The sequence below is a fragment of the Lactuca virosa genome, chromosome 6 (genome assembly GCF_052849685.1).
Source record: "Lactuca virosa cultivar CGN04683 chromosome 6, Lactuca_virosa_CGN04683_v6, whole genome shotgun sequence".
In the NCBI taxonomy this organism is placed as follows: Eukaryota; Viridiplantae; Streptophyta; class Magnoliopsida; order Asterales; family Asteraceae; genus Lactuca; species Lactuca virosa.
The window spans coordinates 20,599,497-20,626,753 of record NC_136431.1 but is presented as its reverse complement, the minus strand read 5'-3'; the positions used below and the strand labels follow the sequence as shown (position 1 = coordinate 20,626,753).

The window sequence follows — 27,257 nt, the reverse complement described above, 5'->3', positions numbered from 1 at the left end:
ATCAAAGCATACTCTTCGCTTGTAAGGTCACACTCAGACATATCCGACTCCTCTTCTTCTTCTGCAATACTTTTTCCTTTTGAGACAAGGGCCAACGATCCCACACCCGAAACTACCTTCGCCTCCTTGGTCACCACTCTCTCATGGGATTTAAGAATTCCCACAAGTTTCGCTAGTGAGTAGGATTTAAACTGTTCATGTGCTTTCACTGTTGAAACCACAGCCATCCATTCTGGTCTCAAACCATTCATGAATGTCTCCTTTTGTTCGATCAACTTTCTTTCTATCCCATGCTTGATCATCTTACTTAAGAGATGATTGAACTGATCGAAAGTTTGTATCAGTTTTTCTTCTGGTTTTTGTTCGAAAACTCCAAATTCTGAGAGCAGTAAGGTTTGAATAGAGTGTTCTAAATCTTCATCGGTTGAGTAAAGTTCTTTCAACCTATCCCATATTTCTTTGGCCGTCGTGCATGAACCAACTAACCGAAAAGTGTCAGATTGCAAGGCGAATCTGATCATTCTCATGGCCTTCACATTACACATCAATTTGTCCTTCTCATCCTGTGGCATCTTGTCTACGTCCGCCACCAGCTTGTTGTATTCTTTTTGGGTCTTAACAGTCGTGTTCGTTCCAGAATGAACAAACGGCCCAAGCGTGATTGCTTCCCAGATGAGATAACCATTATCTTCAGATCCGACCACATAATCTTCAAAGTGATGTGTCCATACTTCATAGTCTTGAGTGTAAAGAATGGGAATCCTGGTAGTGGATCCAATGCTGTTAGAGATGTTGATGGGATTTGTCTGAGAATCTTCGTGAGAAATGGTGAGCCGCTAGAATCAGACCTGTAAACTTGAGATTAGGGTTTTATCAGAAACATAGTTACCGTCGATAGGAAGAAGACGACTTCTATTTATACGATAAAAGCGGAAACCCTAACGAATTCTTAACACAAAAGGAATGTGTATTGATCACACAGTCTCCTGCTCTGATACCAATTGTTAGAACAAAGTTCTAGTAGGATCGATAGATTCTATGCAGGCAAACAATTAAGAACATAATTATGAACACAAGAATGGCTTTAAATATATCGTATGATTAATGCTTTAACACCTCAGAAGAGCTCGATTAAGAACTTCGACTGTAGAGGTGCTTAGGGTTACAAAACTATAATGATAATCGCGAACGCTAACTAATGCATACATGCATGCACTATATATATAGTCTAACCCTACTAGATAAACACGGATGGACAGGCCCAATCCGAATACAAAACACAAGCCCATGACGCAACACAATAAGACTCAACAGTCACTCCCCTGGACCCTCTAAAAACCTTTCCAGCACTCCACTGGGTCTCTTTGACCCATAACAGAAAAGGGGAATCTAGCCTCGGAGTCGCCGAGTCCCAAGAACGACTCGCCGAGTCGATACAATCCAAGTCTTATTTCTTCGATTTCTGGTGTACAACTCTTGTCCAAATGATAGATCTAGGTCCCTAAACTCGATCTAGCACGTAAAGTTACGAACTTTTACGTGCATGCATGGGACCTTGAGTCTAAAAGGCTCTAAAAGAGACTCTTGGGTTGCATGGAGGCTTCCATGGGTGCAAAAGCAGCCCCTTTCTGCCTTGTAATTCCTCCATGGACCTAGATCCGAAGCCTCAACCCCCAACCATGCTTGCAATCATGGTTGGTTACCAAGAATGGCTTATAAAAGCCCTAAATCTCCCCAAAAATGGATCTAGCAAAAAAACAAGCAAGGTATCGACTTTATACCTTTTGTGAACTGCAAATGGTGCACAAACTTGAACTCCCTTGGTCTTCTCTTGATTCCTCTAGGCCCTTCCTTCTTCCTTGTGATCAAGACCACCAAGAATCACCACAAATGCCTTTAGATCTTCACACACACAGTTAGGGTTTGCTAGGGGGGTTTCTGGAAGCAATAGGGACGAAGGGTGGCTGAATGAGATGTTTAAATAGGGTTCAAACCCTTAGATTAGGGTTTTGTCCAGTCAGGGCCTACTCGTCGAGTCTGCAGCCGACTCGACAAGTCCGTCATTTAAATCCCGAATCAAATCCGTTTCTACTCGACGAGTTGGTCCTTCAACTCGCCGAGTCCCAGGCCAAAAATGCAAAATACCTAAATAAAATACATACCAGGAACCAGGTGCTACATGTTGGTTTGCTAGAAATTCCCTTTTATTAAATAATTGTTACCTACTATGAAACTTCTAGAGGTATAGTGGTTAGTGACAAGAGATTTTATTTGAAATTAATACATATTCTTTTTCATTATTCTTAGAATCCCACAACCTAAATGAACAATGAACATATCATCTTCCCCATTGTTGTATCTAACTAACAATCTCCAATGTTCATTTTTACTTTGCCACCCATGTCTATAACCATTAATTAATGCATAGTTTTGTCAGCATTATTTCATTTAACTCGAAGATTCAAATCTCATTCCTAAAAATGGTTTCATTAACTTCCAGTGTTGGTTAGGATTATGGACAGGAAAAACATGTTTTTTAGAATTTCCATGATCAATAACTTCATTAGATTCAACTAAGTACATCTTCCTTGGCTTCACCACTAGGACGAAGTTTACTTAAAAATTTACCATTCATTGTGTTGCTAAAAGATTGGATTTACCTCATCTTGAAGAACATGCTCGAAGGAAATATCTTTTACTGAAATTGAATACTCTGCCTCGTCATCTTCTTCAAACAATATGGCCATCTCATTAGCCTTTATGGTACTACTTCATCACTAATCCGTTAAAATAGAAGCTCATTAAACCAATCCACATAAATTGACTTCGTACTTCCAATTCTATAATTGTAGTCAACAAATTGAATATAATCACATCATCTTCCAACTAGCCATGACCCAAGGCCCAAACTCGGTTAATGAACCACATGGATTTCTATTATAGACTCACAACTGTTTGATACTATTTTTCCCATGAATGATTTTGATTTCATTAATCATAATATATACAAATACAATGGGCTAGCTAAGCATACATGCTAAATACATAATACACTATATACACTAATACACACCCACAGTTTGAGCGGGAGGTCTAGAGCAAACGCTCAAACTGGATCTAAAATTAGAGATTAGAGAAGTTGCTAGCCCTTTCGTGAAGATATCTGCGTACTGAAGAGAAGAGGGAATGTGGAGAAGTCTTATATGACCGGTTGCAACCTTGTCACGTACGAAGTGAATGCCAATCTCAATATGCTTTGTACGTTGATGTTGCACCGGATTGATGGCTAAGTATACCACACTTACATTGTCACAATACATAATAGTTGCTTTGCTGAGAGGAGAATGAAGTTCTTGTAAGAGGATGCGAAGCCAACATGTATCTGCAACAACATTTGCAACACCGCGGTATGTAGCTTCAGTACTTGATCTAGATACGATAGATTGACGCTTTGACGACCATGACAACAAATTGTCATCTAGAAAGAAAAACACAGTAACCACTCGTAAACCGTTGTGTGACTTGTCATCCACCTCGGTCAGCGTCTGAATAAGCAATGATGCTCGATGTGGTGGAACAATGTAACTGAAGACCATGATCCAAAGTGCCCTTGACGTATCGAAGGATCCGTTTAAGGGCATGTAAGTGAGGTTCTCTGGAATCATGTTCTGATACCATGTTTGATACTATTTTCCCATGAATGACTATGATTTTATTAATTAGAATATATACAAATACATTGGGTTACAATGGGCTAAACATACACACTAAATACATAATACAATATATACACTAATAGCCGGTGCACGACAAACAACCTAGAAACGTACTCCAATCGGTAGATGGTGACATATTTGGGACTTTATATTTTAAGTTACCCCAATTTGATATTCAATGATCAACAAAATCGACACTTTGATAACTAATTTTATCAATAATCGTATAAATTATCAAAGCTGATACAAAGTAATAAGTATTATTTTATCATAGTGTTTATATTTATTATAATACTTTATAGTAGTTTAGTTTAAAAAAAAATATATTATTTCGTATTAACGAAATGATTTAAATTTTCTTTTCTTAACAAAACATCGAATGATATGTATATATATTACAGGATAATATCGAATTTATATTTGGTTGGTTATGCGTTTAAATAATGTCTAACTTTGCGTGCTAATAATTACCACCACCATCGCCGTTACCAATTACCATCACCAAGCAACAATCATCTCTTCCAGTCCACACACCGACCATCTACAACCACCACGCACCACCTTCTGACCTACATACAACTACTTTACAATCAATCACACACACACACACAACCCAAACTTTACAGGGACACACCACACAATTCTCCTACAGGAAGTCCTCAAAATGGCCAACTTGTATGTCCAAGCGGTGCCGCCGACGGATCTCAACAGAAATACCGAGTGGTTCATGTACCCCGGCGTTTGGACCACCTACATACTCATCCTATTCTTTGCTTGGCTCGTCGTTCTCTCCGTCTCCGGTTGTTCTCCTGGCATGGCCTGGACCACTGTTAATCTCTGTCACGCTCTGGTATACTTCTTATTTCATTTGTTCTGATTTCATTTCATATGTTTCCGATTTTAATTTTAGTTCAACATGCCGGCATGCTTGATCACCTTGTTATGATCGCGGTAGAGTCATTTTGCTTTAATTTTGTTTGTATTGATGGAATTATGATGTTACTCCATCTGATTTTAGGGTTTTGAAGTATGAACATTCTGTGCAGTTGCTTGATCTGTGTTGATGATTGTTTTATTAGTTATAACTAAAGTTCATGCTATGACGAGTTTAGATCTATACTTGTAATCGCAAAAAGTGGAGATAGAAGAAGATAACTAGAGTTGATTCGTGCTTTCTACGTGTTGCAAGTAAATCCTTTGGTATTGAAAGATCTGCGACATCTACTTAGGGTTTGAGTTCTATGATAAGCTGTTCAGAGCTGATACAGATGAAACTGGTTTGAGCTTGAATTATTGTTATGAGTCGTCAGTTGTCACTCTTACTTGTATGTGAATCACCATAACTTATCTTTTGGGAGGAATTGGGTGCTACTATGGGAGGTATACTGGAGCTTATTGATGAGACCCTGCACTCATGCTTATATGCCATTATATATATGATATGATATATCAAAGGCATATGTATTTGTTGTTCCTTTGTTCTCAATAGGTGTATTTGTCACCAAAAAAGCTACATTTTCTTAAGACCAACCAACCTATTCATCATGCTCCAGTCTCCATCATATGTTGCTTGCATATGCATGGAATTTTGTTTGTATCTAGATAAACTTACGTGCTAATCTTTGTTTTTCTATTAGGTTACATATCACTTCTTTCACTGGAAGAAAGGAACACCTTTTGCTGATGACCAAGGTATCTACAACAGGTTGACATGGTGGGAGCAAATTGATAGTGGCAAGCAGCTCACTCGCAACAGGAAGTTTCTTACTGTTGTGCCTGTAGTGCTGTAAGTTCTCTCAGTTTCCTTTAGTCATATCATATCACAATAAATTTTGTTTTGGTATTATTGAATATTGAATTTTGTTAGAGTGCAGACTCTGCTCTATTGAATTTTTCCACATTAGGTGTTTTATGTATAAAGTGCTGAATGGACAAACACTGTTTCTTGTTTAAGACATAATGAATCTCCATTGAGAGTAGATGACCATTTCACCCTTCTGTTTAGGATCAAATCAAAAGAAGTAAGGGTGAAGGGTAAATAGGTAAAAAGGAGTTCTGAATGGATGTGACTCAACCCATTAAGACCTTCTGTATGTATTAAGTGAAAAGAAACACCTCTGTATATCTGTCCCATTAAGTCCATTAAGTCAAAAAGAAAACTGTCCAGTGTGTTGTGTGCATATGATCTGTTTCTTTTCTAGACTGAATAACCCTTCTAAATAAGACTAAACGACCATTTTACCCTTACATCCCATAAAACAAATTTCACAATATCCATCAGGAATTGGGAGGAAAAAAGAAGGGTGAATAGTCCAAATTAAGTAAATAAGAAACAACCATGTATAGCTGTCCAAATTGAGAACTTAACCCATTAAGTCTATAAATTCAACAAGAAAAACACTCACTTGAATTATTTTAAGATCATTTGTTATGTGAATAAATGTGATCATTTTTTTTTATTGTGCAGATACTTGATAGCATCACACACAACCGATTATCAGAACCCAATGCTGTTCTTGAACACAATAGCAGTTTTTGTGTTGGTGATTGCCAAATTCCCACATATGCATAAAGTCAGGATTTTTGGAATCAATGCTGAAGAGTGAATCATGTTTCTTTAAAAAAAAGGATACTAGTTCAGCTCTATCCGTGGATATATATGTGCATCTTTAATTTTGACATATCATGACAATTAAAAAGGTTTGGAACTGGATAAAAAAAAGGTATATTAACTTTTTTGTTATATTTTTTTTTTCCCTTTGTGTCTTGTGGATGATCCAAAAACTAGAAAAAAAGACTTTTCTTGTGTCTTTTGGTGGTTGATTTGTAATGCTGAGTGTAACATCTCTTGTAGGGTTGTTTGGAAATATTGTTTACTCAATTTTAAGAACAAATATTTTCTCAAAATGTTGTGGAAAGTGCCATATTTCTCAAATTACAACATTAATGCAAAATGCTAAATAAAAAGTCTGATAAAAATCAATCAGTATTATAGACAACTAATAGAGTAGTGTCTACTATTCACATGCATGATTTAATTACTCTCCAAGTGACTTTCCTTGTCTTAACTTCTCTATTTACCACGGACGCGAGTCGTATGTCCAAAATAGTACCATAGTCTATACTAGTCAGTTGTACTAGCGAGTCACAAATGAGTTAAATATATGGATCAAGGAACAACGGAGCCTTTTAAAATGGTTGGATAAAAAAATAACCATTGGATTTGAGTTGTAAAAGTCTGAAAAACATGTGCAATTGATTATTACAAAACACGGAAGTTTGAGGGACATTTAAGTAAAAGTAGAATTCTCGTCTATGTTTACCATGCTAACGGTTGTAACGGAGAGGATTTCGAAAAGAGTCACTCTTGCCCCAAAATTACATTTTACGAACACACAGTGAATCAATTCATTTTTCTCGAAAAAGACAGTCCATGCACCTGCGACGACTCTATTCAACTGAGTCAACCACCGTCATCATCGCCGGAAATTCATCAAAATCATGAATCCCGAAGGTAAGTCATTGAATGTAACTTTTCATCATTTAATGATATTCCGACATTTTTTTTGTTTTCATTGATTTAAACAAATTAATAACGATTTAACACAGATTTCTATCCATAAATGTATTAACCGTTGATGAATCTGGACTATTTTATGAACTTCAACAAAATTTATGTAAACCCTAATTTCATGTGAATCTATATTATTCAAATATCGAAGGAATAATTCATATGATAATATGAATCTAAATCATATTATGAGAATAAAATTATTTGTGAATCATCAAATAACAACATATGGAAGGAATAATTTCAATAAAATTAATCTAAAAAAATTCAAATTGTTTTCTATAAACAACTAGGTGTGAGACACATGTATTACATGAGTTTGTTTAAAAAAAATATGAAATTTTAACAATTTGAAAAGTTTGAATTTATGAAAAAATGAGAAAAATTTTGAATTATTAAAATTAATGAGACTTTAATGTATTGAATACATTACATATATAAACTCTTTCTAATAAATACATTACATATATATTACCTTACATATTAAATGAGGAATTTTAATTTAATAAAATGAAAAATACAATAAAATGACAAATGGAAAATAGAAAATTAAAAAATTCTAGAAAATGTCATATGTCCAAATGAAGGAGAGGAGGACATGTGACAAAAAGTTCTTTATTTATTAGGAAGGATAACTTGTTGTGAATTAATATAGTACGGAGGTTACATGTATAATTTCTATAAAGGAATACCAATCGGTTTTCGAGATCGAACATGTTCATTCTAAAAAATAGTTTTTTTTTTTTTTTTTTTTTTTTTTTTTTTTTTTTTTTTTGGGGGGGGGGGGGAGGGGGGGGAAATAGTTTGAAACTCGTTTTTTATCACTTATGTTTATTCATGTATATATTTTGTTTACTTGACTGTTTTCATATGAAATTGTCGCAAAATGTGAAAGATGTTAAACCAACAAGTATAAATGAAAAAAATGAAGATATAGAGAATAAAACACGTTAAAACATTTACAATGTGGTATAATTTACATTTATTGTGTTATGGAATACAAAATTTACATTGTGAATATGTATTTAATGAATATGTATTTAAGAGATCATATTTTTGTAATGGTGCTTCACATGTTGAATTATTAAAGAGAAAATCAACATTATAGACCATATTACTATAAATATTGATTCACATAGTGAATTCACAATGTGGTATAATTTGCATTTATTGTGTTATGAAATGCAAATTGACAGTGTGAATCTGTATTTGAGAGATCATATTTCTATAACAGTGCTTCACATTTTGAATTCTTAAAGAGTTACATTGAAAATATTGATTCTCATTACATTTTTATGTTGTAATATTGATGCACATTATGAATTCAAAAGTGTTTGTAAAAATTCATAGTGAATTGAACATCCTGGAACCCTTTTTAGATCCCTCATTTGCTTTCTCTCTAGCGCTCTTGATTCTTTTACCATCGACCCATCCTTTGTTTCTAATCCCTACTAGGTTGTGAATTCAAGTATTGGTGCTCCAAGTCTCTTCTCAATGTGAACTAATCTATTTAAAGATGCCCTTGATGAAGTACATAAAGAAATACCACTATTAATCTCCCAAAGTAGCTTTATAAATTTATTCAACTCATCCTCATTATTTGTTATCTTGCTAATGGACAAACAAATAATAACATACACATCTTGAATCAAACAATCATTTTAATATGAAAAATATATGATGACATATTTAATGGAATTTAATCAAACTCTTTCATATTTAATATGAAAAATATATGACGACATAATACTTCGTCCTGGACAAAATCCTGAACTACAACCGATGGTATCATCCTTTTTACTAAATAAAACCTACAAAATTATCATTAATAACCAAATAAACATCTGAATAAGAAACTCTATTTCATACCATTCAATAAAAATCATCAGAATATTCTTCCTCATTCCCTTTTTTATCAATCAACGTTTTTATCTTCTTTTTATCTCTCAAAACATAAACTTCACTTTCATCTTCAGTAACTACAAATTCTTGAATGCAAAAAATACAGAATTGTATAACTCTTTCTGTATGTCCAAGAAAATATTATGTGTATAAATTTCTAATGCATGCTTTTTAATAGGCAAAGGAGTCCTTAGCTTGGGGGTGGTAGTTGTGCTCTGATAATGTAACATCCAGTTTTGAGAAGTTTCTAATTTCAGGATAGCGGGCCGTAGTATGATCACGTAAATATTTTGGGCTTCATGGGGTTAAATTTTAGACCTTATTGGTCGTAGATATTATTGTTTAAGTGAGTTAAGCTCTTGAATTGCGTTCTAGAGCCAAAGGGTAGAATAAGAAAGCAATATTTGGACTCCTTGATTTAGTTCGATATTCATTGAGTCAAAAGTAAGTAGATAGAAGTGTGAGGCTTATCAATACCTTGGTGTGCCTATAAACATCACTAAAAACAGAGTTGAAACGAAGAAGTTATGGCTGTTTGGAGCTGAAGTGGATTTTGGAAAAAACAAGTTCACCACGACGTGGTGAGGAGTTCTCCACGGCGTGGAGTGTAACGCCCGTAGATCCGGGCTAGTCGATTTAGAGATAATAGGGGTCGAAAACGATTTAGAATAAATAATCTTAACCAAGTTGTAGAATATGTCTCAAGGTTTCCGTACATATAAAGAACGCCGAAATCCGAGTTATAACGAAGAAGTTATGACCCGTCGAAGTTTTACGGCAGAACCAGCACGGCACCAGGAGACGTAAATAGTGAATTTACGATAGAGCGACTTTTAGCCTTAGCGATCTAAACGAAAGTCGTAGAATACGTTAAACCGAGAGCGTCCATAAAAAGAACGCCCAAATCTGACTTCGTATGAGGAAGTTATGATTTTTCGAAGTTTCGGCTTAGCAGTGTACAACCCGAAATTCGAATATAAGATCGAGCGGTTTTTAGCCGACACAACCTAAACGAGAATCAAAGATCTCGTTATTAGTAGCATAACGATAAAAAGACAGATGAAAACGGATGTCGGATGAAGAAGTTATGAATTTTTAACGGACCAATCCTGTCCCGGCCTGTTAAAAATATAACTTTTAAAATAAATCAAAATTAGCCGACGGAGTCTAAACGAAAGTTGTAGAGTACGTTCCCGCCTACGCGTGGATATAAAGAACGTCGAAAACGGAGTTCGTATGTGAAAGTTACGAATTTTTAAAGTCGAATGTGCAATTTGCGAAATCTGCGAGAAGGGTGATGACGTGGCCGCATCTGAGCCGTTGCTTGTTGCCCAAGGCTTCGCTTCGGATCACGCCACGTAGCCTCGCAATTACGCCCCGCGTCCGAGGCCGGGTACGCCCCGCGTACTTCGATTCTTATCCATCCGATGTGCGAGCCAGCTGGTGCGAAGCTGGCACCCTCATCCGAGCACTACGCCCAGCGTAATCCGAGGCCTCGCAGGCTATAAAAGGGGGCGAGGGTTTCCGGATTTTTCACACCAAAATCACTTCTCTCTCTAGTTTTTTTCTCTCTCTAAGATCCCAAACCACCCCTAAACCCTAGGAAAAACCCCTAACACCTAATGGAAGCCCCGAGGCTCCCGGAGTCCCGAGAAAAAAGGGTCTTTCGGTTCGGAAACGCTGCTCCGAGCAAAACCCGGTTTTCTTTAAAATTCGCTGTAAGTGAGCTACGCCTACGCAATTTTTAATATAACTTTTAAATAATTATAGTAATGTTATTAGGTCCTTAAAATAATTATTTGGGCTATTATTATGAGTTATATTGAGTGTTATTTAACGCTTATATAATAATAATAATATCTAGACTATTAATTAATCGCGGTTAACGTTAAAACTAAACCCTAGTGGTATTTATACTAGGTTTTGTCGAGGGAAATTGTTTTAAGAAGTAACGAAGCGCTGTTCAAGTGCAGAGACACCACATTCCAGGTGAGTGCATAGTTACTTTCATCTTACACATAGATATGAAGTATTTTATATAAATTACGTGCTATGTGTGCATATTATCTGTATACTTGCTATCTATGCTGGATGAACGATTTTATACATGTTTTAAATGATTTAATATATATATATATATATATATATATATATATATATATATATATATATATATATATATATATATCTACGAGAATATGTTGGGTAAAACATGCGTAGATATAATATATGGAATATGAGTTGGATGATGAGTTGAGAGGTGTTATAGACCACAAGGTGAGTGTGAGAGGTGGACGTTGTGAGAAGCCTTTCCCAAATGATGGCCCCGTCATCTAGCAGAGTATGGATAACAACCACGGATTATTCTAGACAGTCCAGTGGAACGCTGGCAGGCTCGCAACCTGTAGGTGTTGTGAACGATGTGTTCACCGGTGTACTCTAAAAACTCATTGACATGTATTGCGAGTGGACTCTCGAAAACGATACTGTCAATAAACGAGATAACCCTAGAAGTTGTACTCAAAGGACAATACTGGTAGCTGCGCCTCACATAGAATGTCACAATTCTGGCAGCTGTGCCTAAGTGATAGAACTAGCAGCTGTGCTTGACAGCTGTGTCATTGACAACGATGAACTTCGTGCCGATTCATTAGGACGATCCTTAGGAATGAATGAACGAGGAATAATTGATTCTTAGGGTAGATCCTTAAGAGTAAAGAAGATAATGGGGATGGGTAATTGGGTTGATTGTTTGATGTTTAAACATAATAATTATATTATTATGGGTTGAAAACCCTATGTACTCACCAGGTTTCCCAACCTGACCCACTCAGTTTATTTGTATCACAGGTGTCGATATGAAGTTACATTACACTGAGAGATTTAAAAGAGATGTAGATCACTAGTGTAAATGAATGTAAGTTCTGTTTATGCTTATGTTTCTGTATTAACAATGACATCCCAAATGTTTTAAAATGAATAAAAATACATTTATTCGGAAATGCATTGATAACGTATTTATCATGTTTTTCTAGGAACAAATTCCGCAAGATTTTTATTAAAAGAAGTACTCTGATTTTTATAAAGCATGAACAAAATCGGTCTTTTCTGGCCGTGAAAATGGGGATGTCACATGGAGCGTTGTGCAGCCCAAGCACATTAAACTATGGTTTGTCTCGTATTAAGGGATTCAACCCCTTGTTTTAGGTCATTTTCCAGCCTCCATTACACCAAGAAAGCCTCTTTTTAGCAAATCTTAACCTCTCTTCATGATTTGAGCTCCTCCCCTATCCTCTCTCCTCTTTTGGGTACTTTGGTGGTGTTTTGATGAAACTTGAATATCATGAAAGTTATTTTGGTTGCAAGGAATGTTGTTTTAAGTTTAAATCCATAAAATTCACTCCATTTCTGGACTATTGTGAGTATAAAGTTCATATTTTGCTCATTAGTTCCTTAGATCTTGTTATTTGTGGTTTTTGACACCTTTGGTCCATTTTATGGGTGATATTGGATTTGAGTGGACTCTAACATCTTTTGATCAGTTTGGAATGCTTTTTGGACTTCATGGACTAGGAAAGTTAGGAACTTTTGTCTTCCCTTTAAGCCATGCAAGTTATCTTGGTCCTTTAGGTCATTTTGGTATATTAAAGTTTAAATCTTGAATGTTTATGGCATTATTATGGATAAAGTTGGAAACTTTATCCATCTAAACATCATGTTGATTCAGATATGAAGGTTGGAGACTTTGACTTAATGGATTAAGTTGAGAAAGATGCATTCTTGGTGTCTTTGAGACTTAAAGTCTAGATATTGGTTGCTTGGACCATCCTAATGGATAAAGTTGGAAACTTTATCTATTATGAAGCTAATGTGTACCAGATATGATGGTATAAGCCTTGGTCTTTAGGGATTTATCTTTTAATGAAGAAAATGACATTCTGCCAGAGACCACGACGTGGTTGTTCTCTGTCTCTAGACTATTTTGTCCTGACTTGGCTATATAGAGGCCAAGAGTTCACCACGACTTGGTGGTCCATTGAGTTGAATTTGATTGATTGACTTTTAACCATTTTGAATTTTGGTCATACTTGGGTAGAATTGAATATTTGGCTAAGGAATGATTTTGGTTTGGAATTAGGTAGCTTGCAATAGTTGTTATGTTGCTGAAGTAGCTATTTAGCTCCTATTGAGTAGCTTATGTGAGTCTTCTCACTATACTACGTAGGATGCTAGTTGTCTTTGTGATACTTGTATGGAAGACTAAGATCTGGCCCCTAAAATTGTATGGATAACCAAGATCTGGCCCCTCGCAGTTGTATAGAAGACCAGGGTTTGGCCCCTGACAATTATATGGAAGACCACGATGTGGCCCCTGACACTTGTACAAGTAAAGACCATGATTTGGCCCCTGACAGGAAGTAAGACTATGATTTGGTCCATATCATCTATTTAGGGTTGAAAATGACCCGCAATGTTATGTATGGTATGTGGTAGTTAGGGGAACTCACAAAGTTTTGTGCTTACAATTTTAAATTTAAATGTTGCAGGTCTTTTTGGCAGTTCGGGAAGAGCACATCGTGATTGCATCGCATCTACTATTATATTTTCAAGATGTTCTGCATTATGATATTAATACTCTGAGTTATACTTTAAAAACAAATGAATATTTCCTTTTATGAATGAATGACATGGTTTCCTTTGATTTTAAAATGAAAATTTTGGTTTGAAATTTGGGACGTTACAGATAATATAATAAAGACCGATGATGTCTTTGCTTCTCTATTGCACTGTCAAATGACACCATGAACTTCACTAAATTTGATTTAGGATGCAAAAAAATGTGAGAACGCATAATTTATGCTCTCTGATTATGAAGTAGATCGTATCAAACCAGAAAGTTCAAGATCTCTCATATAAGTTGGAATCCATAAATCCCTTATTTTAAACATAGACTTTAACCAGCCATCTTCTTTGAGATCAATTTTTTCTAACATTGTTGACCAGTTACTTTAAATTATTGTGGAGAAATTGAACATTCCATACAATATCGAAAAAAAGTCTTTTTGAAGTATGGATGGTTATAAACATCGATAGTAATCTAAAAAAAGAAACACATAAGCATCAATATACAGGTTGAAATAACTTAAAACTAACAGTTGAATCTAGAAAAAACAACATAATTACATAAACATTAATATGTGAATCATGTATACAAAGGAAAATCTTTAGGAATCTAGATGGTTATAAACATCCATAGGAAATAAACACATAAACATCAATATACAGGTTCAAATCACTTTAAAATAACATTTGAATTAAAAAAAGCATAATTGTATGATATTAAAATGTGATTCATATACACAGAAAGAACATAAATTCACAAGAAAATTTTGTATACACTATTAATAGTTGAATCTTTAAAGAAATAAAATAGACAGACAAACATTAACATGTGAATTTTATAAATTAGAAATATAATAATGAACAAGTATGTACATTTTCTCAAGTTTTTGAGTGACGTGCCACATGTAGAGTCTATGCTTCGATCCGGGAAAAAAACTAATAGTCTTCTTCATTGATGAACATGATCTGTTACAATCATCATGGGTTGCTTGAAAAATGCTTTACGAAACTCTTCAAGCAACCACACATATGCATCTTCTGTCTCACGAGCTAGTAAACCAACTACAAAGTAACACAACGCTTGTGGCGGTCAACTCCTGTAAATAGAACAAATACCATAGACTCCCTGACAACAATATTTAAAAATTCACATGAAAATTATAGTTTTTGAAATAGAATAAGGGAAAATTTTACATATATCCTTGCAAACATTAAGTATTACGCCTATATCCTTTTAAAATTCGTAATTACATATATATCATTCTTAACATATTAAACTCACATTTATATCTAATCTTATAATTTAATGAGATATAAATCAATTTAATATCAAAAAATATTTTTTAAATCATAAATACAAATAAATTTACCAAAATACCCTTTGCATATTATATCAAAATTAAATCCTTTTCTTTTTTCTAGAAATCGTTAATCCGGGCAAAATCAATTCCCTCGTGATCATCCATCCAAGAACCACCTCTCTCCTCTCCAAAAAACCGAGTTCATCTGTCCCTCCTTTCTTCCGATCTCCCTCACGGACTCACCTTCTTCTCTCTTAGCCCTCTACCGGCTACCACCACCCGCAAGCCACAATGTCGTCCTTCATGCCCTGCTACTTCAGAAAAACAATGTGCCGATCAATCCTAACCATTACGACATTGGTTCTCCCTCCCTCGTTCACGATAGAAAAATCGTCACCTACTCATCCCCCACTTCCTCTTATCACTGATGGCCATCAATTGAAGTGTCAATCCTCAGTTTCAAGTATGTGGGAACATCAAGCCTCAATTTCAAGTATAATTAGGTGTTGAATTCATGTCTAATTTCGTATGTGTTGATTGAATTATAAATTAGGGATTTTATGTTAATAAGCTAACGTGCATAGATTGCTTATTATTGAAGATTCAAGTTTGATTAAATTTACAATATTTTTTTGAAGAACTAGAGTCATGGTGGCGTTTACATGTTTAGATTTGGCCAATCATTTACCTGTTCCATAGAGAAGGAACTAGAGTCTTGGTTTGGCTTAAAACCACAAATTCAAATGAACAAACTCTTCTATTTGGTTTCACCCACTTGTCTTACATAAAATTTAGAAGAAATATTGTTGGCTAAATGTTTGAATTTTTTCTATGATTTTCTTCTTGATGTTGACTTACAGAAGCAAGAAAACAAGTGATGGATGCAAGTGAGAGATTGGATGGTCAATTAAGTCCCTATTTTCATTCTAAGTACACATTTGGTGGTTCATATATTATTTTCCATCTTAAATTTGATGTGGTTGCAATAAAGATGTTTATGGCAGTAGTTCTTCACGTTGATATTGGAGGGTTTTGTATCACATATTATGTATTCATGTGGATGGATTTTTCCCACATTTAGTTAGGTTTAATCCTTATTAAATGCATTTATGTCCATTTCTTAACAATTTGTAAAGGGTATTTTAGTACAATCATCTTTTAGTTTGATTTATAAATATAGTTTATGGTATTAAATTGATTTATAACTCATTAAATTATAAATTTAGATATAAATGTGAGTTTAGTAGGTTAATAAGTATATATATATATATATATATATATATATATATATATATATATATATATATATGTGTGTGTGTGTGTGTGTGTGTAATTATGAACTTTGGAAAGATATATACGTAATTCTTAATGTTTTCAAGGACATGTATGAAATTTTCCCTAATAATAATTAAACAATATTACTGATAATAAGGATTATGAATTACTCTTTTGTTTGATAAGTAACATCAAAAGATACTATATCTCCAAATTCTTTATAATTAGATTTCAAAGTATCATCAACCCAAAAAAGTCTAGTAAGATTATCATCAAAAAGATCAGTTTGGACCTCAAATGAGAAATTTAAGAAGTGCAATTTTTGTTTTTCATTATATCTACAACCATTTGGAACCTTTGACACCAACATTACAATTTAAATATTTTTGAAATTTTTTGTAGTCGACTGTAGTCCCTCATCTAGAATCATAGCTACCCTTCAAACTACTCACCATGTTATAAGCTTTTGAAGCACCAATGTTACAAGTACCTGATGGGTTTTATAGGTTATAAATCTATGCATGAGGCGGAAACATACTTAACTGTTAAGTTCACATGCAACCTATTTGGATCTATGCTTTCTCTATTGATAACAATAAACTATGAACATCAAGAACCCTAGCAAACCTGTAACACCCAGAATCAGAAAGGCCAAGAAAGGAAAGGAAAACCCTAAGTCAAAGGGGTCAAATCGTCGAGTCTAAGGAAGAACTCGACGAGTCGAAGCGGGATCCGGATGGAAGAGTAAGTGACCGACTCATCGGCGAGTCTAGTCTGGGTTGGGAAACCCTAATTTCCGTACTTGGTATCCTATTTAAGCATCTCATTCTCTTTCTATCAACCTCATTTGTAGCCCCCATTGTCCAGAAGCTATCCCACGAAACCCTAATGCTCTCTTTGAGTGTGTGAGCCATTATTGAAGGATTTTGAGTGTTCTTGGAGTCTAGAGGAAGAAGGAGGAGTTGAGGGTTCAAGAGGAAGGTTGTGGATCCAGAAGATTCATCTCATTTGCTGCTCATTTTGGTAATCAAGTTCCTTCCTTGCCTTGTTATTTGGTAGATCTCTTCATGTCCCTCTTTATGAAATATTGGACCAAGATTGATGCTTTGTGGGATTTGGACGTCCCCAGGCTGGATCCTTTCAGATTTAGAGGTGTTTAGAGAAGGGAAAGCATAAAGGTGGGAGCTTTATGCCCCTAGGACTCCCCATGCAAGGTTTAAGGGGTTGTTTTGGCCTTTTGAGCAAAAAGAGCCATGCATGGGTGTAAAGGTGGTGACTTTGTGTGATATCCTGACCCCTAGAGGCTAGATCTGGATTTTGGATGTATTGAGCTTGTCTAAAATTGTCTGAATAGGGTTGGACATAGAGGGACTCGGCGAGTCGGACCAATTCTTGCCCCGAAACCCTTCTGCTAAGGGTGTGAGTTGAGTTGGTTAGGGACTCAGCCAGCCTGAGTCCATAATGGTCTTGATGATCATCGTACTCGACGAGTTCAAGGACGAACTCGGCGAGTCCGGGGCAATCTCCTTAGTTGTGAAGGCAGACTCGGCGAGTTGTTCATACAACTCGGCGAGTCATGGTCTAGACATTCATGGGATGGTGATGAACTCGACGAGTTCAAGGATGAACTCGGCGAGTCGGTTGAAGTTAGTCCTGAGTATATGGTTGAAGGAGGACTCGTTGAGTTGTTGCTAGACTCGACGTGTGGAGTCGGGGTTGTTTTGGAATTTGAGGAATAAGGACTCGACGAGTTGGTAGAACAACTCGGCGAGTCGAGTCAACTGGAAGTTGACTCTGACAGTTGACTTTGACCTTGAGAAGGACCTTGACCAGAGTTGACCTAGTTGACTTCTGGAGGACAGTTAGGCTAATTGTTATTGTTGGTATTGGTAGCTCGGGGAGCTAGAGGAGCAGCGGTTCAGAGAGTTGTCGGACAGCAGCCAGAGGGTTATCAGCAGCTTCAGCAGTTTGAGGTGAGTTTCCCTTTGTGTGAATGGGTCTACGGCCACAATGCCGGCCCATGTATTTGTGAGTAGGCAGACCCGAGGGTTAGCCCTAGGCACTGTTTACTAGCATGATATTCAGGACCAAGGTCCAATGTCGGGCGGGTGCCCAAGGAATGGTTTGCATGATAGAGTATACTTGTTGTCTGTGTGATACTTGTATGTGCCTGGTAGGGAGGTGAGTGTGGGCGAGGTCCCGTATCTCACCAATAGCAGAGTGTGGACGGTGTTCCATATCTCATTAGCAGCAGAGCAGGGGCGAGGCCCAAGTTAGGAAAAGAGTGAGTGTTGGCTGGGCCCGTATCTCACCATCAGTAGGAGCGTGGACGGGGTTCCATGATTCATCAGTAGCAGGACAGGGGCGAGACCCAAGATAGGCGAGGCTTTAGCACAGTAATCCAGTAGAGTATGTTAGTTATGTATTGTGATATGGTTGTACGCTAGTATATGTTAGCGGGCGGGGCCCGGAGACACGCGGGGCCTAAGGAAAACAGATCTGTACGCCGAGAGAGAGAGAGAGAGAGAGAGAGAGAGAGAGAGAGAGAGAGAGAGAGAGAGAGAGAGAGAAGGCTGAGAGATACCCTCTCTCACATTGGTCGTTGTCTTGCGTCTTCCCCACCACGAAAACGCCCTACCACGATAGGTCGGGGTGGTGTGAACGGACAACGTTCGTGGCCACATAGACCACGTGCCTCTTCGTCGTTGCTATACCGGAAGGCCTAAGTTAAAATTGATTATTAACTCTAATTTTGTGTCTGGTCAAAAGGATCGATGGATGTGGGCGTTAGGATTAACATGAGACTTATTTATTTATTTTATTTTTTTTCTAAGAGACGTTTTTTTACCGTGGCTATTTGGTGGTTTTAGATACTCCTACTAAACGAAACACTTTAGTCCCCAATAAAATGAACGTTTTAGTTGGAATGATTAATTTTGAAAGGTTGGCTACAAGCCTACAAGAGATAATCTATACAAAAGGGATGTCAATTCATTTATTTGCCCTTATGTGACTGTCTTGTTGAAATTACGAAACACCTTTTTCTCCTTTGTCATTTGGCTATTTGAATTCGGAAACGTGTTGTTTTGTGGTCGGATCTTGCTTTTCCCTATTTTCCTATGATGGCCGATTTGTTCAATTAGCCGGAACATGCCAATGTTGGTGGTCTTCAGAGGAAAGTTTTGGATCTAGGTTGTTATTCTTACGAGTATGTGGGTGACATCAACTTAATTGAGTTAGGACGACTTCAACATTCAGCTCTAGCTTTATCCTTATTGTATTGTTTATTCTAATATTTTCTTAATTTTTTATTATAATCTTTTGCAGTTTAAGAAAAAAGTTAGAACCCAAAATATCAAATTTGTTTTTATGGTTGGTTTAGATCTCAAATTGGAATCCATGTTTTCAACTTAATATCATTCATCGTTGGTCTAAAACTAAAATCAAAATATGCATTTAGTTTTTCTAAGCTATAAATTAAAGTTTATTTTAGTTTTAAATTTCGGTTAAACGAAGATTCAAATGTAAAACTGGATCGATTGAACGATTGATGGAACATGTGTTGGTTATTTTAGCTACTATATATTGATGCAAATTGATTACAACTGAACAAAAAAAAAATTACGATCATAATAATGATATTGTTGATAATAAATATTTAAAAAGGACGGATACTGTTGAATATCATCCGAATCAAAGCATGCATGAGATTTTTTCAGTTTGGTGACATTCCGGAAACTGTCGCTAAAGAGTGTGGCAAGCTGTCAAGCTTCCTTGTTCATCAAGGCTGCCGTTTTCCTTGCTCTCATAGTAGAGTTAGATTATGACTCTTTTATTTATTCTTATATATAAGATATAAGATATTAGATCGTATTTTTCTGAATATCCTTTTCATTCCCGTTCTACACCAACATAAAGCCTTTGTAACCCTTTTCAATATTGAGATTAATTATTAATATAGTGTTAATTCAAAGTAGTTTTATCCCGATTACGGGGTTTTCCACTATAAATCCGGTGTTCCTTTGATTCATTATTACGTTTTGATCTTTACATATACATAAAAGTTTTTTTTGTAGTTTTAAAATTTCGGTTAAGTGAAGATTCAAACACAAAACCGGATCGATAGGAATTAGGACGATTGATGGAACGTGTGTTGGTTATTTTAGCTACTGTTGATACAAACTGATTGCAACTAAACAAAAAAAATACGATCATAACAATGATATGTCGATAATAAATATTTGAAAAGGACAAAATAAATCATTTATGAAGGTTGAGGAGTTGAGGTGATGATTCAAGTTATTGTTTGGGGCCTTTTTTGTAAGATCCTTTTCATTGCTATGGCCCAATCCACTAATATGGAATCACGAGCTGAATGCCAATCTTTTTTCCTTTTCATTTTCTAATTTGACACCATTTATGTGGTTTAGAATCATCACAAAAACAATGAACTAATAATGCTTGAACCAGGGAATTACATTTTCAAATGTGTTGTTGGGTCTTCCCTTACATTCTCTCTTTCTAGTTTCCTCAAACCAATATATTGTTTATTAGCAAATTTACATAATTAAGGGTACATTTCTATAGTCTAAAAACCAAGACATTTTCTTGATATTACAAGAAACGGAAACTTAATCCAAAAACATGTAAATTAAGAACAACGAAAGCAATATAAACTAAGTTATCAAGAGTTTTTATACAAATATATAGAACTTACTTAAGACAATGCATGTGTAATAGAAACCAATTGTTTGACAATTAATTTGTCATAAAATCCATGCAAATAGTTCCTTTACACATTAACTCGTTTAACATTAAGTCTTCCAGCCAAAAAACATATGTAGGATTTGAACTTATAACGTAATATTAAGGCATGTTTGGGTTGTGGATTCTAATATAACAAGAATTCAAGATTGTATTCCATAGTTTGTTTAGTTGTCAAACTGACACATTTTAGTTTTATGGAATCCTTCGAGTGTCATGTTTAACGGATAAACTTACAATAATGATAAAACCTAAAAGCTAAAAGTTATCAAAAGTTACTCTGAAATAGCTTTTAAAGGTGTTATTATACATACTTCATTTACTTACAAAAATTGTCAAAGGAGTAAATTACACAAATCGTCCCTTGTGTAGGTACCAAAATGCACGTTCAGTCCCTACTTTTAGAAATTAACTCAGACTGTCCCTTATTATTTCAAAACTTACACGCTTCGTCCTTTGTTATTTTAAATTTACACATTGTATCCTTTGGCAACCATAAAATGACTATATTGCCCTTAATATTTTATTTTTTTATTTAAATATAAATTATTTTATATTAAAAAAAAGAAAAAGAAATTAAATACCCAACCCACCCCTCTTCGTTCACTTTCCCCCTTCCCTTCCACCTTCCTTCTACCTTCTTTGTTTCCCGGTCACCGAACCCGACCAACACTTCACCGACTTCATCTTCCTCCGACGAACATCGCCTCACCGACTTCATCTTCCTCCGACGACATGGTTACAAAGGGTTGTGGATGATTTCTATTGTGGATCTTAGCATCGATTTTGATCTGTGGTCCGAATCTGGTTACAAATTGTGACCTAGAGGTGATGAGTGGTGTCAGAATAGGAATATGGTGGTGTTGCTGGAGAAAGAGGAAAGTCGACGGCGGTTAGGGTTTTGAGTGGCTGCCGGAGTGCATATTTCTCTATAAGATCATTATCTTTCTATCTCTATCTCTTTTCTATTTCTGTCTCCTTCCCCATCATCGAACCCTTGATGTTAAGAGGAAACCCTCACTTCAATGTTGTAGCCAGCTAAGAGCAACCTCTCCAACCCCGGACCACAACAACTGCATTCATAACCACTGTCACATGCGGTGGAATTGGTGGTGGTTTAGTAGTTCTACAGAACAAGGTAGGGAAAAGGAGGGTGGAGGAAGCAGTCAACAGGACCCTCTGATTTTTCTTCCATCTCTGCTTTATGTGAAGAGTCAACATGTCTTTGGTTCAGGCTTCTAACAACGTAAATCCCCTCACAAAATCACATTATAGTTCTGTTACTTTATCCAATTGAAAACGAAAACGAGATTGGATTCGTTTTCACTGGGGAATTTTGGTAGGGGATTCGATTTTAGAGATTGATTTTGGTGGGTGATTCGATTTCTTGAACTGTTGTGTGTGATTGTGTAAAAACTAAACAAAACTTGTGAAATGTTTAATTTTGTGGGAATGCATAAAAAACAAACATCTTATGTCTACCTATTTGGGGTTATTGGGGGCAGATTATGGGGCTAGAGGGTGGTGGTGGTGGTGGCAAATGGTTGTGGTGATGCCGGACTGATATCCCAGATGCAAACAACCAAACAAACGAAAAAACAAAAGAATGGGGATGGGAAAAGCCGGTGTCAAAGTGTGTGTGGTGCATATTTCTTTTCTTTTTGTTTTTTTATATTAAAAATAATTAACAAATTAAAAAGAAACTAAAAAAGAGATGAGAAAGGGCAGAATAATCATTTTAGGTCGGCAAGGATGAAACGTGCACGTTTAAAACAAACGAGGGATGATCCGAGTTAAAATTTGAAAATAATGACTAAACGTGCATTTTGACACCCGCATGAGAGACGATTCGTGTAATTTACTCATTGTCAAAGATACACACATTATTTTACTCACAAGGGGGTATACGAAACAATTTTGGGGTACTTACAGAATACATTTGTAAATTAAGATTTTTTGTTTAAAATGAAAACTTTATAGTATATTTGACAAACTAGTTAGGAAGTTGAAAACATAAAGTTGTATGTAAGTTTTATTTGTGGAAAATGTTGTAAAAAATAGTTGAAAAATATAAAATAATATAAAACACAGAAGAAAAAACTCTTAAAAAAAACTAATCAAATTAACTTTTGTTTAAAATAAAAATTTTAAACTCATAATCATGTCAAATTTTAACTTTATTTTTTTTTTAAATCTAAAAAACTGATTTTTTTTTTTTTTTTTTTTTGTAAAAATACTATTAAAGAAATTAATACAAACAAAAATTTAAAACTATCTAATTTCATCATTGATTTTATTCCATTTTCTTCTGGCCAATTGAATGCACTGAATGTCCCCTTAATTAATTGATTTTCGACGTACTCATATAATATAACATATGTTAAACAACGAATATTATACAAAAGAACCTTCATTCCAAATTTCAAAAAAGTCCGAAACTATTACCATCAAATATCAACACAAAACGTGAAACATTACATCAATTATAAAAAAGAAACCACCATCTTTTCATCTACACTTCCTATGTTTACACATATTTTTCGTTTAATATTCAACAACTACCATATATATATTAATAAAAAAATAACATAGTATTTAACTTGGAAAAATACCATGTCTATGATTTTTCCAAATTAAAAACTCTGTGTGTGTATATATATGCCTTCGCAATCAACTGTCTTCACATGACTAATGTATATATATATTTATAAAACTGCCAGCTCTTGTTTTTGTTATAATTTCTTTAGAGTATATGTTGTAACTAACCATAACATGTTCCTAGAGTATCTGTATATTTTTTAATTTGATAGATATAATATATATATATATATATATATATATATATATATATATATATATATATATATATATATATATATATATATAATCCATTGAGTATCTAGATCTTGTTTTAATCTTGATGCTATTATAACATGTAGTATTATATATATATATATATATATATATATATATATATATATATATATATATATATATAGTATATATGTGTTTAATTAATTAAATAATTAATATAATCCATGGAAAGTGGAAAAATCTGATCTGGGTTCCCTAGAGACCATGATTTTAGAGAAAGACCATAGCCGAGCACCTTCCTCTGGATCGCATGCTAGTTTTGATGGTGAAGCTTCGTTGCAGTCTACAAAGTATTTTCCGCTCACATTTCTCAGTCTTGGGTCAGTTGCAACATAGCATGTGGTCGCCGCCGCCTGTATATTAATTACAAAATTATTCATGCATGCCAAATCAGTCATTATAAACTATATAACTAAAATCAACCACAAATTAATCGAAATTAACCAGCATAAACTAACTTTTTAATAATGCTTAATTAATAGGTTTTCTATTAATGACAATTTGCGTAAAATCGCTACGGAATTACCATTTTTATCAAAATAGACAAAATACGTTATGTTTGTATACTTTGTAAGTGTGTACGTACTAAATAAAAGTTAACATTTTGTTGGGGTTTTCATAAATCTATTGTCATGCTAATTACCAATGATTGCATAAAATATGTTCTATTCCTTAAAGAAGATTGATTTTTCTTTTTCTTTTTTAAAAACTAAAAAATATATTTATAACTGAAATAAAATTGGTTAGGTTGATTTTTCTTTTTAGAAAAAAAAATGTATTTAATTAAACCGAACTGAAACTGGTTGCATTAATTTTTCATTTTATAAAAAAACGTATTTAAACCTAAGTGAAACAGTTTTTTATACATATATACACATGTATATAATAATAGATCGAGTTGCAGTTATATATTTCTATAGATGGATGTGCAAGATATATATATTACCTGAGGAATGGTTTTTAACAGCTTTGAAGCCAGAAAAAATACGAGATCTGCATGTTTAAGAATTCATATTAATTATAAAGTAACAAAAATAGAAGATTTATCAAACTTTACACCACTTCAGAATTAATTAGTTTGTTGTTTTATTTGCTAATTTAATCTTATAAGTTACCTGTTACAAAGCCTTTGTGATCTCTTGTTAGCTCCGTTCTCACGATCCCAGGATGCACACAGTTTACAGTCACGTTCGCCTCCATTTGCTAATTAAAAAGTAAAATAGAAATGAGATTTTGTAATCTTCATACAAGATCTTAACAAGAAATTTTTAATGTGATTTACATGGAAAAGATATGAAAAAGATGAGAGATGGTTCGAACAAGATAACATATAGAAACATAGGAACACACGTGATGTGATGTTTATGTCCAGCAGGAAGAAGAAGAAGAAGAAATAGAAAAGAACAAGTTTCGTCTTTTAATCAGTAAAATAATTTTATATTCTTCAATTGGAAATATATATAATCATCATGATCATGTAATGATACCTTGAGTCTCCGAGCAAGTTCCTTGGTATGCAAAACGTTAGCGAGCTTCGAGATTGCATATGCACGTGTTGCATCGTACTGACTGCATACACAAGAGACAAATATGCAGAGAACAAGTCAAAACCAATATTATATATAATCTCATATGCATAACTGGTTGATTAATTCAATATTCAATTACAAGGTAATTGCATTCGAATCTATACGATCGTGAATATGAATTATACTTTCCAACTAATTAATAACATTAAAACAATTGATTTTGAGTTTGAGAATCATTGTCAACACAATTAGGTATTTTTTGTTTCTTTGTGAGATCGATCGTTTTGTTTCTAGATGCTTTTTTGTTTCTTTCTCCAAGAAATCTCAACAATTTATGTGGAACGCAGCAATTAAAGCGTGGAATTTGCCAAGAATATTTGAGAATCGTCTGCAATCAAACAAAAGTAGACAAAATCTGGGCATTAAGTAGATAAATATCCCGTTTAGAGTTAATCGTTTTCTTCTCGATTTTCCCAGAGCTCGATTCGATTTGTGTGATTTTAAATAACTTCCGAATCAGTACCTTTTATCTCGAGTGATTCGACCAAGAGAACGAATCAAGTCGCCGGAAAACCAGGTATGGATGCCGGAAGATACGTTCACGATACGACCTTGTATGCCGGTTATGTTTGCCGTCTCTATCATATTCTTCATCAACAGTTCCGTTAACAAAAAATGACCTAATTCAAATTAAAACAATCAATATGTACACATAAAATAATCACACTTTCACTGTGCATACTGATAAGTGATTATTGTTATTTTGCAGAAAACTAACCTAGATAATTCGTTGCAAACGTCATCTCCATCCCGTCTTCCGATATACAGTGATTCTGAGAAAATTTTCCGGCGTTGTTACTGTGATAATTAAGAATATATTCATTCATGACTCAGTGTGAGAAATTAATAACTGAAACTGAAGGAAGTAATGATCGATCATTTTACATGAGGAGATTAAGCGGAAGATTAAGAGCTTCAAAATCAGAAACAAAACTCCTGACGGAATGAAGCGAGCTAAGATCAAGAGTGATAACAATAATCTCCGAATCAGGAAACTCCGACAAGATACGAGCCTTATTCTCCTCGGCGGCCTTTAGATTCCGAGCAGGCATGATCAGACGAGCACCGCCCTTAGCCAGGACACGAGCCGTCTCAGCTCCGATCCCGGACGTCGCACCTGATTAGATCAAATTGACAAATTCAAATAAACAAACCAAAAAATAAGACCAGATTAAAAAAAAAAAAAAAACGAAAAGGATTTTGCATCTCTCCACTGATAATACGACAATGATGACTATGCATGTGCATGAATATCAATACGATTATAGATTTGTAGGTCATGATTATTACCTGTGATGATGGCGGTGCAAGAGCATAAACGATCGCAGTTATCGGTGACTTGCTCGGCGGTGGATTTGGAACCGTAACCGCTAGCTCCGGCGTAGCCGATCAGATACTTAATCATCTCAATCATTTTTTAATTTGTCGACTGTGAATTGAGAGTGGGCTGCAGCTGTATAGCGTAGACTAGACACCACACCACAGACAGATGATTTGAAATTTTGCGGTTTGATGCTTGGTAGAGAGGAGAAGATAGGGGTAGTGGGGGCCGGTGAATATGGCAGAAGGTATCGGAATCGGAGGAAGAAGATGAGATGGTCCTGCTGAGAGAGAGAGAGAGAGAGAGAGAGAGAGAGAGAGA

General features: G+C 35.1%; 2 protein-coding genes across 2 annotated transcripts; one reads left to right on the top strand and one right to left on the bottom strand.

The window, feature by feature from the left end:
• The first annotated feature begins 4,187 nt into the window (after positions 1-4,187).
• LOC145120360 (uncharacterized) lies at positions 4,188-6,526 on the top strand. The gene is made up of 3 exons (XM_079056186.1): positions 4,188-4,566; positions 5,354-5,502; positions 6,184-6,526. The coding sequence occupies exons 1-3, from the start codon at positions 4,381-4,383 to the stop codon at positions 6,320-6,322; spliced, it is 474 nt and encodes a 157-aa protein (XP_078912312.1). The 5' UTR covers positions 4,188-4,380; the 3' UTR covers positions 6,323-6,526.
• Positions 6,527-24,134: 17,608 nt separating this feature from the next.
• On the bottom strand, positions 24,135-27,257 carry LOC145121176 (short-chain dehydrogenase TIC 32 B, chloroplastic-like). The gene is made up of 8 exons (XM_079056959.1): positions 26,906-27,257; positions 26,501-26,732; positions 26,334-26,413; positions 26,079-26,235; positions 25,514-25,595; positions 25,142-25,229; positions 24,973-25,019; positions 24,135-24,379 (listed from the first exon to the last, which is right to left on the bottom strand). Exons 1-8 carry the CDS (start codon positions 27,027-27,029, stop codon positions 24,179-24,181), a joined length of 1,011 nt encoding a protein of 336 aa, XP_078913085.1. The 5' UTR covers positions 27,030-27,257; the 3' UTR covers positions 24,135-24,178.

Coding starts and splice junctions, on each gene's coding strand:
- LOC145120360 (XM_079056186.1), top strand. CDS start 4,381: ATGGCCAACTTGTATGTCCAAGCGGTGCCGCCGACGGATCTCAACAGA. Junction 4,567..5,353: donor TTAATCTCTGTCACGCTCTG/GTATACTTCTTA, acceptor TTTTTCTATTAG/GTTACATATCACTTCTTTCA. Junction 5,503..6,183: donor ACTGTTGTGCCTGTAGTGCT/GTAAGTTCTCTC, acceptor TTTATTGTGCAG/ATACTTGATAGCATCACACA.
- LOC145121176 (XM_079056959.1), bottom strand. CDS start 27,029: ATGATTGAGATGATTAAGTATCTGATCGGCTACGCCGGAGCTAGCGGT. Junction 26,236..26,333: donor GTTTGCAACGAATTATCTAG/GTTAGTTTTCTG, acceptor AATTTGAATTAG/GTCATTTTTTGTTAACGGAA. Junction 24,380..24,972: donor TGTTAAAAACCATTCCTCAG/GTAATATATATA, acceptor ATTAATATACAG/GCGGCGGCGACCACATGCTA.